The following is a 17,180-nucleotide window of genomic DNA, read 5'->3' on the forward strand; positions in this document are numbered from 1 at the left end:
TTATAAGGAAAATAAGCCCAGGGGATATAATGTACAATATGGTGATAGAGAAAAAAAAAGAAAGAAAGAAATAGCTAATCTTCCTCTCTTTTCTTTTTTAGCATGTTTGGGCTTAAAGCAATCTCCCACAAAACACAAACCTTTGGTTTTGGAAAAGAAAACAGAATCAGCAGTTTTTCAGATGTGCGGTGAAAATGTAAAACGTGTGGAAGACGCCTTCTCTTGGATACAGGGTCTGATTGAAAAAGAACAGTTTCGTTACACCAGTGAAGAGGAATGTATCAAAGACTTTCATGAAAAGGAATATGGGGAATTGAATGAGCTGCAGAAGAAATTAGATATTACCATTTCCTTGGACCATAAAAGACCTTTGATTGAGGTTTTGGGAATTAGTAGAGATGTGATACAGGCTAGAGACGCAATTGAGGAAATGATCAAGAGGGTCAGGTTGGACAAAGATCAGGAATCCCGGGCAGATTATATCAGTGAATTTATAGAATGGCGATATGATGACAATAACACTCTTCATCATTTTGACAAAATAACCAATCTGCGATTAGAGGAAGCAAGAAGAGCAAACAGAAGGACAATTAGTGTCGAAATTAATCATCAGAACTACACAGTGGACTTGAACACGTATACTGCTACAGATGCAAAGGGAAACCAATTAACTGTTCAGCGCCATATGAAATCTGAAGGTGAGTCAAACTTTTATGCTTGTATCCATTATTTTACACCTACTTTGTATTTTGTACATACATCAAAGTTGTATTCAAGTAGACAAAATTCAAGTAACTGTTATGGAATAAAATAGAAAATGTGGTCTCTGAGCTTAAGGGGCTTACATTATGTCCAGGAAAATACAGGAGGGGTGCACCAGACAGCATGAGGATGACCATCTTAATCATGGCAATAGCCAAACCTTGCATTTGTTCCCATCTCTGTGGTTTACAGGCTTCCCAGAGCCAGTTCTATTGAGGAGGCATTGGCTGCTTCCGTCAGGAGAGAGAAAGCCATGGGCTTTAAAGAAAAGTGGCCCAAGGTTTTCTAGAACAAGAGGGAGATGACAGCCTGATCAGAAAGTGGGCACTCTCTGTGTCTGTGACTGATAACCCAGATAGGATCAGGAGCCTGTAGGATCTTCTCCCAGAAGTCACTTCCTCCTCTGCCCTGAACATAACGTTCCTTGACACATGCAAAAGGAAGCAGCCTTCAGTTCTCCGCAAGAAAGGAATTCTTGTCTTGTGTAGACAGCCATTCCTGCCTTCAAACCACATAGGTTCCCCACTGAAGACAAGTAAATTGGCTTCCAGTACATTATTTTCATCTCTTGTGAGATTGGTATGAATGAATTTCTCAGATTCTGAGCAACCCTGGGGAAATGACAAATCTATTTAGCAGAAGGGGAGAAAGAGCTGCTCCCACAACCTGCCACATGGCAAAACCTGCCACCCACCCAACTCATACGGACACTGGGAAGAACAATGAAAGAACAGATGTGGAGGGCTTTGTGGTGGTGGGGAGTTCTGGCAAAAATCCATGCATTTGTAAGCAAGACAATAGTGACTATTTATTTAAAACATTGTGGGAAAATAATTTATTGTTAAATTACTAAATTATAAGAGATTAGAGACTGAACAGAATATGCAGCTGAGTTATACAATACCAACAGTTCACAAATCTGAGCGTGATCAAAACTTGTTAAGAAGCAGGTACACAGGTTCCGCCCCTCAGAGATTTTGATTTGATAGATCTGTGTTGTTGTTGTTTTTAATAAGCATTATGGTTGGTTCTGATGTAGGTTGTCTCTGGTCCATGCTTTGAAAAGCATTCTCCTAGAAAGATGAGGAACTTCTTGAATACATTGAATTAGGAGATTGTAAAACAGGAACACAAATGATAGCCAGCTTTTCAAAGCACAGGAGGCATGTAGACTGTGTAGATGAACCTCCCCAGGTGTGAGGGAGTCCTCAAGTGTGTCCTTTGCAGGTGACATCCCTGCGCACTGGAGTGCTATGGAGCAGCAGAAGGTCTGTGTGGTTGAGCTGCAGCCTGGTGATCCAGAATACAACACTGTGGCAAGCAAGTTTAATCAGACCTGCTCCAACTTCACCATAGAGAAGGTAAGCCTTCTGCTGACATGGAGTTTCTTAATGGTGGAAATAAGGGGTATCACGATCCTGAATAAATACATTTTCATTTACTTCCTATCACATTTTTTACCCAGAATGAGAATATTTTATGGTAATTAGATTTTAGATTCTAGATTCCACTCTGTCACCATAATTACTGAGACATTGAGATTGAGATTCTTGTGTCAGTGATTACAATATATTAGATTGCAATGTGATATTAGAATACTGAAGACAAATATTTACTTTGTGAAGCAAGCTGATGAAAATTCAAAGACATGGCTTCACAGTTGGATTTGATAACTAGCACACCACCACGGAGAGACACGCGGAGGCTCCTCAGATGAGATTCTGTGCTTCTGCCCCACCACACACAGGTCAACAGTGCTGGCCTCCTTGATGAATCCAGTGGTCCTTTCCTTGTTCATCGCACTTATTTTGGCATCTTCCTCTTTCAAACACTAATATTGCTCTTTGAAATTATGTTCTCCCTTGACTTCTATGACAATATTATTTTGATGCTTTCTTCTCCTTCTTTAACTATTTTCCTTTCAATATCACTGGTATCTGTTTCTCTTCCAAACCCCTAATCTTAGCTTTACCCACAGGACTTATACGTTGGTCTTCTGTCTCGGCACTTCACCAGGGAATGGTTTTACCCTTCTTGGCTTCAGCTATTGTTTCAATGTTGATGGCTGCCAAATCAACATCACCAAGCTGGGTCTTTGACTCTTCCTATAACGTATTCCCAGTGGCCTAAAAAATCTCCCTGAATATCTTGCTGCTAAATCAGTTTCCCTAAAACCTAACTCATCATCTCTCAGTAATTATCTTTCCCCTTCCTTCCCCATTTCTGTCCTTGGTTCCACTGCTTTCTGAGTAAAGCCAGAGATCTTTGAATATGTTCCCTTCATCTATAATAACGAGCCTGCCAATAAAGCCTGCATTTTCTTTCTTTGCAAATTTTCTCTTATGCTCTATTTGCACTGCCACCATCCTGTTTATTCATGTAGTTAAGCACATAATAATTCAAAAGAGATTTGAAGTGTTCTACAAAGATACATACCATACCTTCAATAATATCCAGTATAGAGTCCATATTCAAATTTCTCCAGCTGCTCAAAACAGCTTTCTTATAACTCTCCCCTCTCAGTCTGGGTTGTTACAGTTCATTTGGTCATGTCTCCTTCATTTCGTCTGATCTAGAATGGGACTCCTGCGTTTCAAAAAATTATTTTTCATGATATTGAATTTTTTATTGAGGTCATAATAGTTTATAACATTGTGTAATTTCAGTTGTACATTATTATTTGTCCATTACCATATATATGTGCCCGTTTACCTCTTATGCCCATTCTCCACTCCCTTCCCCTCTGGTAAACACTAGTCTGTTCTCTTTGTCCATGTGTTTATCTTCCACATATGTGTGAAATCATGTGGTGTTTGTCTTTCTCTGTCTGGCTTATTTGGCTTAACATAGTACCCTCAAGGTCCATTCACACTGTTGGAAATGGGCCGATTGTGTCCTTTTTTATGGCTGAGTAGCATTCCATTGTATATATACACCACATCTTCTTTCTCCATTTATCAGTCGATGGGCACTTGGGTTGCATCCACGTCTTGGCCATAGTGAATAATGCTGCAATGAACATAGGGGTGCATAAGTCTCTTTGAATTGTTGGTTTCAAGTTCTTTGGATAAATACCCAGTAGTGGAATCGCTAGGTGGTATGGTATTTCTATTTTTAATTTTTTGAGAAATCTCCATACTGTTTTCCATAGTGGCTGTACCAGTTTGCATTCCACCAGCAATGTAGGAGGGTTCCCTTTTCTCCACATCCTTTCCAACATTTGTTATTTTTTGTCTTGCTGATTATAGCCATTCTAACAGGTGTAAGGTGATATCGCTATGTAGTTTTGATTTGCAATTCCCTGATGATTAGTGATGATGAACATCTTCTCGTATGTCTATTGGCCATCTGTATATCTTCTTTGGAAAAATGTCTTTTCATATCCTCTACCCTTTTTTTGATCGGGTCGTTTGTCTTTTTGTAGTTGAATTGTGTGGGTTCTTTATATATTTTGGCAATTAACCCTTTGTTGGATATATGATTTGCAAATATTTTCTCCCAGTTGGTGGGTTGTCTTTTCATTTTGTTCCTGGTTTCCTTTGCCTTTGCAGAAGCTCTTTAGTCTGATAAAGTCTCATTTGTTTGTTTTTTCTTTTGTTTCCTCTGTTCGAGTAGACATGGTATTCAAAAAGAGCCTTCTAAGACTGATGTCAAAGAGTGTACTGCCTATATTTTCTTCTAGGAGTTTTATGGTTTCACATCTTACCTTCAAGTCTTTAATCGATTTTGAGTTAATTTTTGTGTATGGCAAAAGATAATGGTCTAATTTCATTCTTTTGCATGTGGCTGTCCAGTTTTCCCAACATCATTTATTGAAGAGACTTTCCTTTCTCCATTGTATGTTCTTAGCTCCTTTGTCAAAGATTAGCTGTCTGTAGATGTGTGATTTTATTTGTGGGCTTTCAATTCTGTTCCATTGATCTGTGTGTCTTTTTGTACCAGTACCACGATGTTTTGATTACTATAGCTTTGTAGTATATTTTGAAGTCAGGGACTGTGATGCCTCTAGCTTTGTTCTTTTTTCTCAAGATTGCTTTAGCTATTCGGGGTCTTTTGTTGCCCCATTGAATTTTAGGATTCTTTGTTCTGTTTCCCTGAAGAATGTCATTGAGATTCTGACTGGGATTGCATTGAATCTGTAGATTCCTTTAGGTAGTATGGACATCTTGACTTTGTTTATTCTTCCAGTCTGTGTACATGGGATATCTTTCCATTTGTTTATGTCATCATCGATTTCTTTCAGTAATGTCTTACAGTTTTCAGTGTATAGGTCTTTCACCTCCTTGGTTAAATTTATTCCTATATATTTTATTCTTTTTGTTGCAATTGTCAGTGGGATTGTATTCTTGAGTTCTCTTTCTATTAGCTCGTTATTAGAGTATAGAAATGCAACTGATTTTTGTAAGTTGATTTTGTACACTGCAACTTTGCTGTACTTGTTGATTATTTCTGATAGTTTTCCAATGGATTCTTTAGAGTTTTCTATATATGAAATCATGTCATCTGCAAAGAGTGCGAGTTTCACTTCTTCCTTCCTGATTTGGATACCTTTTATTTCTTTTTCTTGCCTAATTTCTCTGACCAAAACCTCCAGTACTATGTTAAATAAGAGTGGCAAGAGTGGGCACCCTTGTCTTGTTTCTGTTCTCAGAGGGATGGTTTTCAGTTTTTCCCCATTGAGTATGATGTTGTCTGTGGATTTGTCATATACGGCCTTTATTATGTTGAGGTACTTTTCTTCTATACCCATTTTATTGAAAGTTTTTATCATAAATGCATGTTGGATCTTGTCAAATGCTTCCTCTGCATCTATTGAGATGATCATGTGGTTTTTATTCCTCATTTTGTTAAGGTGGTGTATCACATTGATTGATTTGCAGATGTCGAACCATCCCTGCATCCTTGGTATAAATGCCACTTGATCATGCTGTATGATCCTTTTAATATGTTGCTGTATTTGGTTTGCCAATATTTTGTTGAGGATTTTTGCATCTATGTTCATCAGCCATATTGGCCAGTAATATTCCTTCTTTGTGTTGTCCTTATCTGGCTTTGGGATCAGGGTGATGTTGGCCTCAAAAAATGTGTTACAAAGTGTTCCATCTTCCTCAATTTTTTGGAATAGTTTGAGAAAGATAGGTATTAAATCTTCCTTGAGTGTTTGGTAGAATTCTCCAGAGAAGCCATCTGGTCCTGGACTTTTATTTTTTGGGAGGTTTTTGATTACTGTTTCAATTTCTTTACTTGTGATTGGTCCATTCAGATTCTCTATTTCTTCTTGATTCAGTTTTGGGAGGTTGTATGAGTCTAAGAATCTATCCGTTCCTTCTAGATTGTCCAATTTGCTGGCATATAGTTTTTCATAGTATTCTCTTATAATCCCATGTGTTTCTGTGGTATCCATTGTAATTTCTCCTCTTTCATTTGTAATTTTATTTCTTTGAGCCTTCTGTCTTTTTTTTCTTAGTGAGTCTGGCTAAGGCCTTGTCTTTTTTATTTATCTCCTCAAAGAACCAGCTCTTAGTTTCATTGATCCGTTCTATTGTTTTTTTTTTTTTGGTTTCAATTTCTTTTATTTCTCTTGTAATTTTTATTGTTTCCTTCCTTCTGCTGACTTTGGGCTTTGTTAGTTCTTATTTTTCTAGTTCTGTTAGGTGTAGTTTAAGATTGCTTATTTGAGATTTTTCTTGTTTGTTAAGGTGGGCCTGTATTGCTATGAATTTCTCTCTTAGGGCCACTTTTGCTGCATCCCAGATGAGTTGATATGATGTATTTTCATTTTCATTTGTCTCCAGATATTTTTTGATTTCTCCTTTAATTTCTTCAATGATCCACTGGTTGTTCAGTAGCATGTTGTTTAGTCTCCACATATTTGTCAGTTTCCCAGCTTTTTTCTTGTGGTTGATTTCTAGTTTCATAGCATTATGGTTGGAAGAGATGCTTGATATGATTTCAATCTTCTTAAATTTATTGTGGCTTGCCTTGTTTCCCAACATATGGTCTATGTTTCAGAATGTTCCATGTGCACTTGAGAAGAATGTGTATTCTGCTGTTTTTGGATGGAGTGTTCTATACATATATATCTACTAAGTCCATCTGGTCTAGTTTTTCATTTAATTCCACTATTTCCTTATTGACTTTCTGTCTGGATGATCTATCCATGGATGTAAGTGGGTTCTTGAGGTCCCCTACTGTTATTGTTGCTGTTAATTTCTCCTTTTAGGTCTGTTAATAGTTGCTTTATGTACTTGGGTGCTCCTGTGTTAGGTGCATATATATTTGTAAGTGTTATGTCCACTTGGTAGAGTGTCCCTTTTATCAGTATATACTGCCCCTCTTTGGCTCTCATTGCCTTTTTTTATCTTGAAGTCTACTTTGTGTGATATAAGTATGGCAACACTTGCTTTCTTTTGTTTGCTATTTGCTTGGAATATCGTCTTCCATCCTTTCACTCTAAGCCTGTGTTTGTCTTTAGAGCTGAGATGTGTTTCCTGTAGGCAGCATATTGTTGGGTCTTGTATTTTAATCCATCCAGCCACTCTATGTCTTTTTATTGGGGAATTCAATCCATTTACATTTAGAGTGATTATTGATATATGAGGGCTTAATGCTGCCATTTTGTCACTTGTTTTCTGGTTGTTCTGTATTTCCCTTGTTTCTTGTCCCATGTATTTCAGACTGCCAATTCAGTTGCTGGTTCTCTATGATGGTTTTCTCTTTATCATTTGTGTCTCTGTTCTGATTTTTTGTTTAGTTGTTACTGTGAGGTTCATATAAAAGATCTTGTAGATGAGATAGTCCATTTTCTCATAGCCTCTTATTTCCTTAGTCTAAGCAGGTTCCATCCCTTTCCTCTTCCCTAATTTATTGTTGTCACAACTTATTCTGTTTTGTGTTGTGAATTTGTGGCTAAAATGCAGTGATTATATTTATTTTTGATGTTTTCCTTCCCTTTATCTTTAAGGGTAATTAAATAATAATTAAGTGTTTGCTAACCTGTTCTGATAGCTGCAATTTTCTGATTTTGTCTGCTATTTATCTCCTTATTCAAGGCTTTGTAAACCCTTTCTTTTTTGTTTTTTTGCAGGTATGAGGGCCTTCTTGATCATTTCTTGTAGGGGGGGTCTTGTGATGATGAACTCCCTCACTTTTGGTTATCTTGGAAAGTTTTTATTTCTCCATCATATATGAAGGACATTTTTGCTGGATAGAGTATTCTTGGCTGAAATTCTTTGTCTCTCAGAATTTTGAATATATCATTCCACTCTCTCCTAGCCTGTAAGATTTCTGCTGTGAAATCTGCTGAAAGCATGATAGGGGTTCCTTTGTAGGTTATTTTCTTCTGCCTTGCTGCCCTTAATGTTTTTTCTTTGTAATGACTTTTGCCAGATTTATTAATATAAGCCTTGGACGACGTCTTTTTACATTGATATACTTAGGAGTTCTATTAACTTCTTTCACTTGTAATTCCAGTTGCTTCCCTAGCTTTGGGAAGTTCTCAGCTGTTATTTCTTTGAACAAGCTCTCTGCTCCTTTTTTCCCTCTCTTCTCCCTCTGGAATACCTATAATCCTTATGTTCCATTTCCCAATTGAGTAGGATATTTCTCGGAGAATTTCTTCATTTCTTTTTAGTCTTAGTTTTCTCTCCTCCTCCGTCTGAGTCCTTTCTATATTTCTGTCCTCTAAATTGCTACTTCTGTCCTCCATAATATCAGCTCTGTCATTCAAGTACTCCAGATTTTTCTTTATCTCATTCATTGTGTTTTTAATCTCCAACATTTCTGATTGGTTTTTCTTTATAGTTTCAATATCTTTTGTGAAGAATTCCCTCTGTTCATTAATTTTATTCCTGATTTCATTGAACTGTCGTTCTGAATGCTGACTGAGTCCATCTCCGTTTGCCCACTCACTGCCACTGCTTTACACACTGTGTGTCCTGGTGCTTTGGCAGGTGTGCTTTGCTCTGCCCGACTGGTGGAGCCAGTGAGCCAAGCAAGGGAGGGGTGCTTTCTTTTGCATGTGATCCCAGGGTCGCTGCCATTTTGCCCTTGCTATCTGCCTTCTTGGGCTGCTTGGTTTCATGAATACACCCCGTGAATACACCTCCTTGGTGTGGAGCTTTCCCCTGGGTTGTGATGGAACTCAGAGAGAAGGCATTCCCACAGAGGACTTCTCCGTCCCCCCTCTCCTCTCAGGACCGTGCTCCGTCCTAGGAGCACCCTAGGTCACTGCAGTGGGGGAGGGAGAGGATATCCCCTTACCTCCTTCCACTGCATCCTGGAGGGTACAGCACCTCCACCTTCAGACGTATGGCTGCGTGGGTCTCCCAGATGTCTATTGTGTTGTGTGAATGTTCTCTGTTGGTTTATGAATGTCCATTTTGTCATATCTTACGGGGAAGAGTCTAAGGGAAGAGCTCACTCTGCTGTGATTCTGAATCACTCGACCGATATTGAAATTTTCAAATCGTTTAAGCCAGCTGTGTTATAGAATGTCTCACATGCTTGAGACATTTTTTTGTTGTTGAGGAACCCAAACCAATTTTCTTATACATTCTAGATTTGTCTGATTCCTCATGATGTCATTTAATTTATTCCTCTATCCTCTTTATTTCTGGTAAACTGGGAGTTAGGTTGAAAGACTTGGGTAAATTCAGATAAAATTTTTTTCTAGAATATTTCATAGGCAATTCATCACATCAGAAGCCTCATATGATGAGATTGTCACACTATTAATGTTGCTAAGTTTAGTCACTAGTTAGGGTGGTGACCACCATATCTCTCCACTGGAATCAGTAGGTAATCTGTGAGATGATATTTTGACACTATATAGTACCCTTTTCCCCAACAACCTTTTACTGAGTGACTTTAACGTTCATTGATGACCCTTTCTTGAATCCATTATTATACTGGAGGTGGCAACGTGGTGATTTTCTAATTCTGTCATTCCTTCTACATTTATTATCTGGCATTTTTGTAAAGAACAAAATTTCTTCCCTCTGTTTTTAAAAAATTTCAGTACTTTATATTTATTTACAGTGATGATTCTTTTAGATGCACAAATTATCCTACATTTGGCTAGTAGGGGCTCTTTCAGGTTGTCTTTCACGTCCTTTTGATGATCCCATTAATCTTTGAACATTTCTCCACTTTCTGGCACAAGATCTCTTCAGCTCACCTTGTACTTTCCCTGTCTGAGCCCTGGAATCAGACATTTCTCTAAGGAGCCCTGATTCCTTTTAGTTGGAAATGGTAGTGAGAATCCCAGATCTGTGTTCTGGGTGTGCTGACTGCTCCTGAGGTGCTATTGCTTCCAGGATCTTTCATGGTTAGAGCTAACAAAACCATGAGTTCATATTGATGTTTTCAATGAAAATTTAATATTGTAGATTTTTTCTTAATTTCTTATATTTTATATTTATGTCTCTTTTCCTGTACAATGGAAATTTGGGTTCCTATTAATATTACATATTTACTTATTTATTTTATCCTACAGTGTATGTAAAATTATTTCAAAATTTTGGTACCAAAATTATTATTATCAATATTAAAATAGTTTTGCTAACTTTATTTTGGTTATTGTTAGCATACTATATCTTTTTCTACCCTTTTTCTTTTAACCTCCCTATAGCTGTATATTTAAGATTTCTCTTGGTAGCGGCATATACTTGAGTTTTCTCTTCATCCCATCTGAAAATCTTTATCTTTTAATCAGAGTACTTAGTCTTTTTAATGTATTTACTGTAGTTACCATATGTTTGGGTTTAAATATAGCATATTAAGCTTTGTTTTCTATTTATCATATCTATTCTTTGTTCCTTTGTTTCTCTTTTCCTACCTTCTTTTGGATTAAGTATTTTTATTATTCCATTTTCATCTCCTAGTAGATTGTTGATGATACATTCTATTACATTTTTTTCCTTGGTTACCTGGAGATTACAGCGTGCACCCTTGACTTATTAAACTCTAATGCAAATTAGTATATTTATCACTTCCCAGACAATACAATGAACTTTGGGCACTTCAACCCCATTTATCTTGCTCAGGCCTTTTGTACTACAGTTTTCTTTGTGAGGAAGATCAGCCCTGAGCTAACATCCGTCTTTTGCTGAGGAAGATTGGCCCTCGGCTAACATCTGTGCCCATCTTCCTCTACTTTATATGGGATGCCGTCACAGTATGGCTTGACAAGCAGTGGGTTGGTGTGCACCTGGGATCAGAACCTGTGAACCCTGGGCCACCAAAGTGGAGCACGCACACTTAACTGCTACGCCACCGGGTCCACCCCTTTTTGTACTACTTTTAACATGTATTTTAATTCTATGTATATTATAAACCCTATAAAACATTTTCATTTTTTATACACTCAGTATTTATTTATATTTACCCTTCTGTTCCACTGCTCTTCAATCCTTCTTGTATTTGCATGCCTCCATCTGGAATCATTATTTCTTCTAGTTAGATCTGGTAGTGATGAATTCTCTCAGTTTTTGTTTGTCTGAAAAATGTCGTTTTTCACCTTCATTCTTTGAGGGATATTTTTTCTGGTTATAGAATTCTGGATTGGCAGTTATTTTCTTTAATCACTTTGAAGAAGTTATTGTACTGTCTCTGACTTTGCTTCTTTTTGTACATCCCTTCTCTCTGGGAACTTGGCCCATCAAACCCTTGTTGCCTTCAAATAGACTTCCACCCTCACCCCAGCTCTTCTAGTAGTTGCTGGCAAGATGATTGGTCCGATACAAGTAGTCTACCATAGCCAGAAATCTGCTGCGAAAAGAAACCTACTAAGTAAAGTTTAAGAGTTATTTGCAGTGGGTTTTTTAACCTTAGAATTTATCCCAGTAGGAATATAGAATCAGACTAGTGTTCAAAATTAATTGAAATGATTCTTTGTGTAGTTATTAAATTTTTTTTGTGTGTGTGTGTGAGAAGATCAGCCCTGAGCTAACATCCATGCCAATCCTCCTCTTTTTGCTGAGGAAGACTGGCCCTGGGCTAACATCTGTGCCTATCTTCCGCCGCTTTATATGGGATGCCATCACAGCATGGCCTGACAAGCGGTGCATCAGTGCACGCCCAGGATCTGAAGCAGGGCCACCAGCAGCAGAGCGTGTGCACTTAACCGCCACGCCATGGGGCCAGCCCCTAGTGATTAAATTTTAAAAGGGTGAGAGCTGGCTTCCACAGCACATACAGGCATACCTCGGAGACGTGGCAGGTTTGGTTCCAGACCACTGCAATGAAGCAAATATCACAATAAAGCAATTCACATGAATTTTTTTGTTTCCTAGTGCATATAAAAATTATGTTTACACTATTCTGTAGTCTGTTAGGTGTGCAACAGTACTGTGTCTTTAAAAATAATTTACATACTTTAATTTAAAAATAATTTATTGCTAAATAGTGCTAACCATCGTCTGAGCTTTTAGCAAGTTGTAATCTTTTTGCTGGTGGAGGGTTCTGTGAAAAATGCCATATCTATGAAAAGCAATAAAGTGAAGTGAAATATAACATGGTATGCTTGTATACTAAAAAAGGAGGAGAAACAAGAATGAAAAGGCTAAGAAATTAAGAATGGTTTCAAAACTCTGTAAGTTGAAATTGTTAAGGCTTTTAAAAAATGAGTAAAATAAATAAAATTTAAGGTAAATAGAAACAAAATGGAAGTAGGCAGTTTGAAGATTAGGAACTTACTGGAAGGGAAGAGGAAAAATAGGTTTTAAAATCATAAATCAGATCAACAAATCACATGATAATGCTGAGACTTTGAACTAGAGAGCAAATTGTATCTTACCTAAAAATAGGAAACCAAAAAGGGCAAAAAATGATCCAGGTGAAGGCAGGTAATAGTGTTCGACCCGAGAGTTCTCTAGAATGGAAGAACATTCTGACAACACATGGAATCTTCACTTCGTGCCTTTCCATGAGGGGCCTAGCCCCCCTCACCCACCCCTCACTTTTTCCCAGGACAACCTTATGAAACTGCCACTACCTGGTGATTAGGGGAGTTTAGAAGCTGATCTGCAATCCAGGACCCAAGGAGTGTCCACCACAGCCCTGGAGGCCACTGTCCAAAGAGTATGGTCAAAACATGGCCGCTTTGGTCTGCAACCACATCCTGTCCCCCCAGGATTCATGCTCCATTCTTCCAACTGGATTAGAGGTTAATTTTCATTAATTAATTTCCTTCCTGACTAGACACTCCAGTGCTTCTCCCACTGTTAGAACATGGCTAAGTAAACCAGTGTCCCAGAAGGACTGAGGTGGAGAGAGACAAAGAGACAAAGTGAGGTAGACAGCAACAGGAGCAGTTACTAGAGTGAAGGTAACGAGCGGGAGTTGGAGAGGTTGGTCGGCCAAGTTCATGTAACAAGGACTTCAGATCCTGAACATTGTTGGCTGTCGTGTGGTGCATAACAGATGTTAAAAATTAAATTAACATTCTTCTCAAGGCTTATTTTTGTGAACCACTAGATCTAAAAAGATTCCTCAATGCAGAAAGCTGCCATCTGGCATTGAATTTTCTCTTTATTATAATTTTTACTTATAAAAAACAGTGGTCATGTTGGATTTGCCGTGTCTTGCCAAGGGCTCTTGGCACTGACAGAATATTTTTCCTGATGGATTTGCAGATTCAGAGGATCGAGAATCCAGATCTCTGGAATAGCTACCAGGCAAAGAAAAAACCCATGGACGCCAAGAATGGCCATGTCACAAATGAGAAGCAGCTCTTCCATGGGACGGATGCTGACTCGGTGCCACATATTAACCAAAATGGCTTTAACCGCAATTATTCTGGAAAGAATGGTAAGGAAGCAAGTAATCTGGCTGCTCCAAACGAGGTGTCAGCCATGAGAACCCAAACTGGCTGGGGACAGTGTGGCTTGCATTTTGTTCCCTCATGATTGGTGGCCATGTTGCAGCCAGAGGTTCAGGTTGTCCTCAGTATGTTTCTTCCCAAAGGGACTGACGGGCCCTCTGGGGCGGAGGAATGACTTTTTTGATGGAAAACACAAAGAAAATTTTCATAGAGGCTTTAGAGAGAAGAACTGAACGTTATTTTAACACTATTTGGCATATTGTGTCAACACATCAAATTACAGACTAAAGTGAAATTGTTAAAAATGTTTTGTTTTTCTCCTCACAGCTGCAGCATTTGGAAAGGGAACCTATTTTGCTGTCAATGCCAGTTATTCAGCCGATGATACATACTCCAGACCAGACACAAATGGGAAAAAGCATATGTATTACGCACGAGTACTTACTGGAGTCTACACATACGGACATCATGGATTACTTGTGCCTCCTCCAAAGAACCCTCAAAATCCTACTGACCTGTATGACACTGTCACAGATCATGTGCAAAATCCAAGTCTATTTGTGGTATTTAATGACTATCAGGCTTACCCAGAGTACCTCATTACTTTTAGAAAATAACATTTTGGTATCCTTCATAGAAGACATATTCATCTCTACATACCTGGTTGTAAAACAAGTGTTAGATTTTTTTTTCTAACAGCTTTTTCTAAGATCAAAGGATCCTTGGCACTGAAATCAAACTTTCTTCAGCTTCTATTTCATAACTGGAAAGGACCTATCTTGAGAGCAATAAATTTGAGAATTTAAATCAGATAACTTAGTTACAACTGTGTGTTCACAACTGTAGACGTCACATTGTTGAAAAACAGGCTTGTATTTGCAGGAAGGAGAGAATAACATTCATCTTAAAAGCAGAGAGCACAGCCATGCAATTTCAGCTGCTGCTGAAGGAGACAGCTGGCATCACACCAGGACACCATATTGCTGTGGGGAGCACAGTATGACTAAGAGGGCGGAACTACTATCTTCCTGGGGGCAGGGATGGTGTCTTACTCATTTTTTTTATCCCTGGGCTCAGGTCTGTGCCTGATGTACAAAGGATGCTCCATAAATGTTTCATAAACCAGTTAAGAAGGAAAAGGCTAGTCAGACTGCTACCCAAAGTAGGAACCATCTCTTCAACACCCTTGACTTATTGTCACTAGGCCTCAAATTGGACAGATTCCATGACAGGGAACTTCGATTTCACAAACCAGCCCATGACACGTGGGACAGCTGCAGTCCGGGCTCTGGGATTGCAGTGCAGCTGCACCGGCCCAGTCCCGCGGCTGTGGTCTAGCTCGTGGTCCAGGTGAACTGTGCCCCATGGAGTGGTGCAGTGCAGCATCCTGGCTCCACTGGTCCTTTTTATGTTGAACCCAAACCTGCCTTCTTATAACCTCTACTCATTGGTCTTCCTTTTGTCCAGTGAAAACAGTGGGATAATGCCTGCTGCATCCTCAGTGTGAAACCCTTCTACTGTGTTGAGATTAAATGAAATCTAAGGTTTTTAAATAGCATATTTTCCCTGACAGCCTAGCTTTTAATGATTTTAAAGCCTTGTGCATAAATAAACCAAAGGAATTAAGCATATTGCTAATTTGCTGACTCAGTATCTATTGGATGGTAAAGAAAAGCTTTTTTTAACTTCTCCAGGTGAATTTCAGGTTCCAACACTGATTACTGAGCATCTAGATTGCACCAGGTAGTATAATAGATGCTTTCACACACACTATTTATTTTATTCCCCCAACAATCTTGTGAGGTAAGAGTTATATCCCCACTTTAAAGCTGAGGACACTGGTGCTCAGAGTGCAAGAAGCTTCCTTGCCTGAGGTCACCTAGGTAACAGCCGCAGAACCAGGAACTGAATCTTGGTCTCTGTGTCATCAAGCCCTTTGCTCTTCCCACTACAGAAAAATGGCCTCTAGATTAATGTTACTGATTCAGGAACTTCTCAGACAAGCTGTGAATTACCCTCATATTCCCTTAGCTTTTTCCTTCTGGCTTTGGTTTCTATTGTAGAGTCTCTTCATTGGAAGCCCTTTAGGCCAAGGGTCATGAGCTGATGCCCATGCAAAGCCAGTGCAGACGGTGCTCTTGGATGCTAGGAGTTGCTAGGAGGGTAAAGGCGCTCCCCTGGCTGCCCGAACACCTGCTCTTCACGTAGAGGAGGCTGAAAGGGCCACAGTTGCTGCTTCATTAACACAGATTTCTTGAAATTTTTCTTGTTGGTGCTGTTTGCTTTTTAAAGGGATTGACAAGGACTCCTTATCACTCGTGAGTGCCTTCCCAGCCACTGCCATCTCAACTCAGGCTTGACAATGAATGTAAGAAGTAAAGAGAGACTGCTCTCTAATTTGCTCTTTTTCTCCTGTGGTTTGGTGAACTCAGGGCAAAGCTGAATATCAAGGTGTATTGCAGCAAAGTTGAATGATCCAGTCAGTAAATGTAACAGTTTTCCTCAATCTAAAGGAATATGTCATTTACTCCTCTTTGAATAAAATACTTTGGAAAATGGTATTTGGTGGTAAACATCTTTATCCTTAAGGGCCAATACAGGAGAGCCTGATGATAAACACAGGCCGCTGCTGACAGAGGACCACACTAGATATGACAGCAGCAAGCTATCCTCTGAGTCTCAGTAATATTCGGCTGAACGTTACAGAAAGGGCACGGTACGGGTTTAGTTCGGTAAATCTGAAGGGCAGATTGACCCCAACAAGTAGCCCCTGCTAAAACAAGCCCACTTGGAGCCTGTGATAGGTCCTGATGGTCTCCTCTAGGGCAGGAGATTCTAAATCATTTTTGGTGTTTGAATCACCTGAGGTGTTTGCTGAGCCTGCAAGTTCTGGCCCATCCCAAAGGAGTCAGCTTCTCTTGCTTGAGTGGTGCCTAGAAATCTGCATTTTCAGAAGCACCTCAAAGGATTCTGACATCCCTGATACCCAGAGCCGCTTAGGACTTTCATGGACCCAAGGCTGTTTTGGCTTGGTGGGCCACTTAGTCCATAAAAAGTATTAAAAACTATACTTTGCCACTGCATTGATATAAACATAAATGTAATCAAGGCTGAATTATATTCCTTTGTTTCTTTTAAAAGAAACTATTTTTGTGGGCCTCTAAAAGCTCATGGGCTCTAGCCACTGTGCCTACTGTGCCTACTGGATAGCTCGGCCCTGCTGATACCTGGATACTGTGCCTTTAGGTGTAACGCTGAGCCTGTATCCTTTAATCCCTTTGGCCTCTGGAGAGTCAATGTATTTATTTACTAATTGATTTCACTCACTCAGGCATGCTCATCTGAGAAATGCTGGATGAAATGGGACCCAGCTCTCTTTGACGCTGACAGCCTCCCGCTTTCTCTATCTTTTCTCACCCTCACACTCCCCCATCGAAGTTAGCCAGGATCTCTTTACACCTGGAAATCCCTTCATACCAATGTCTTAACTCTCTTCCCCGGTCTCTGCATGTCAAAGACCATTACCTGTAACTGAGTTAAATGCCTTGTTTGAGAACAGCTTTCAAAGTTTTCTGACCCCAGCCTACACTAAGAA

At 39.2% G+C, this 17,180-nt stretch overlaps 1 protein-coding gene across 1 annotated transcript in view; it reads left to right on the plus strand.

Annotated features, from left to right (window-relative positions):
• The window catches only part of LOC101397906 (protein mono-ADP-ribosyltransferase PARP14-like), a 45,362-nt gene extending 29,216 nt beyond the window's left edge, over nt 1–16,146 (plus strand). Inside the window, exons 14-17 of the mRNA XM_087439702.1 lie at nt 102–698; nt 1,990–2,123; nt 13,398–13,572; nt 13,913–16,146. Coding sequence (XP_087295828.1) covers nt 102–698; nt 1,990–2,123; nt 13,398–13,572; nt 13,913–14,202 — 1,196 coding nt within the window. The 3' untranslated portion in view covers nt 14,203–16,146. The remainder of the gene's footprint in view (nt 1–101; nt 699–1,989; nt 2,124–13,397; nt 13,573–13,912) is intronic.
• The last annotated feature ends 1,034 nt before the right edge of the window (nt 16,147–17,180 follow it).

Source organism: Ceratotherium simum, chromosome 15 (genome assembly GCF_057802395.1).
Source record: "Ceratotherium simum simum isolate JZ-2026a chromosome 15, ASM5780239v1, whole genome shotgun sequence".
Lineage (NCBI taxonomy): Eukaryota > Metazoa > Chordata > Mammalia > Perissodactyla > Rhinocerotidae > Ceratotherium > Ceratotherium simum.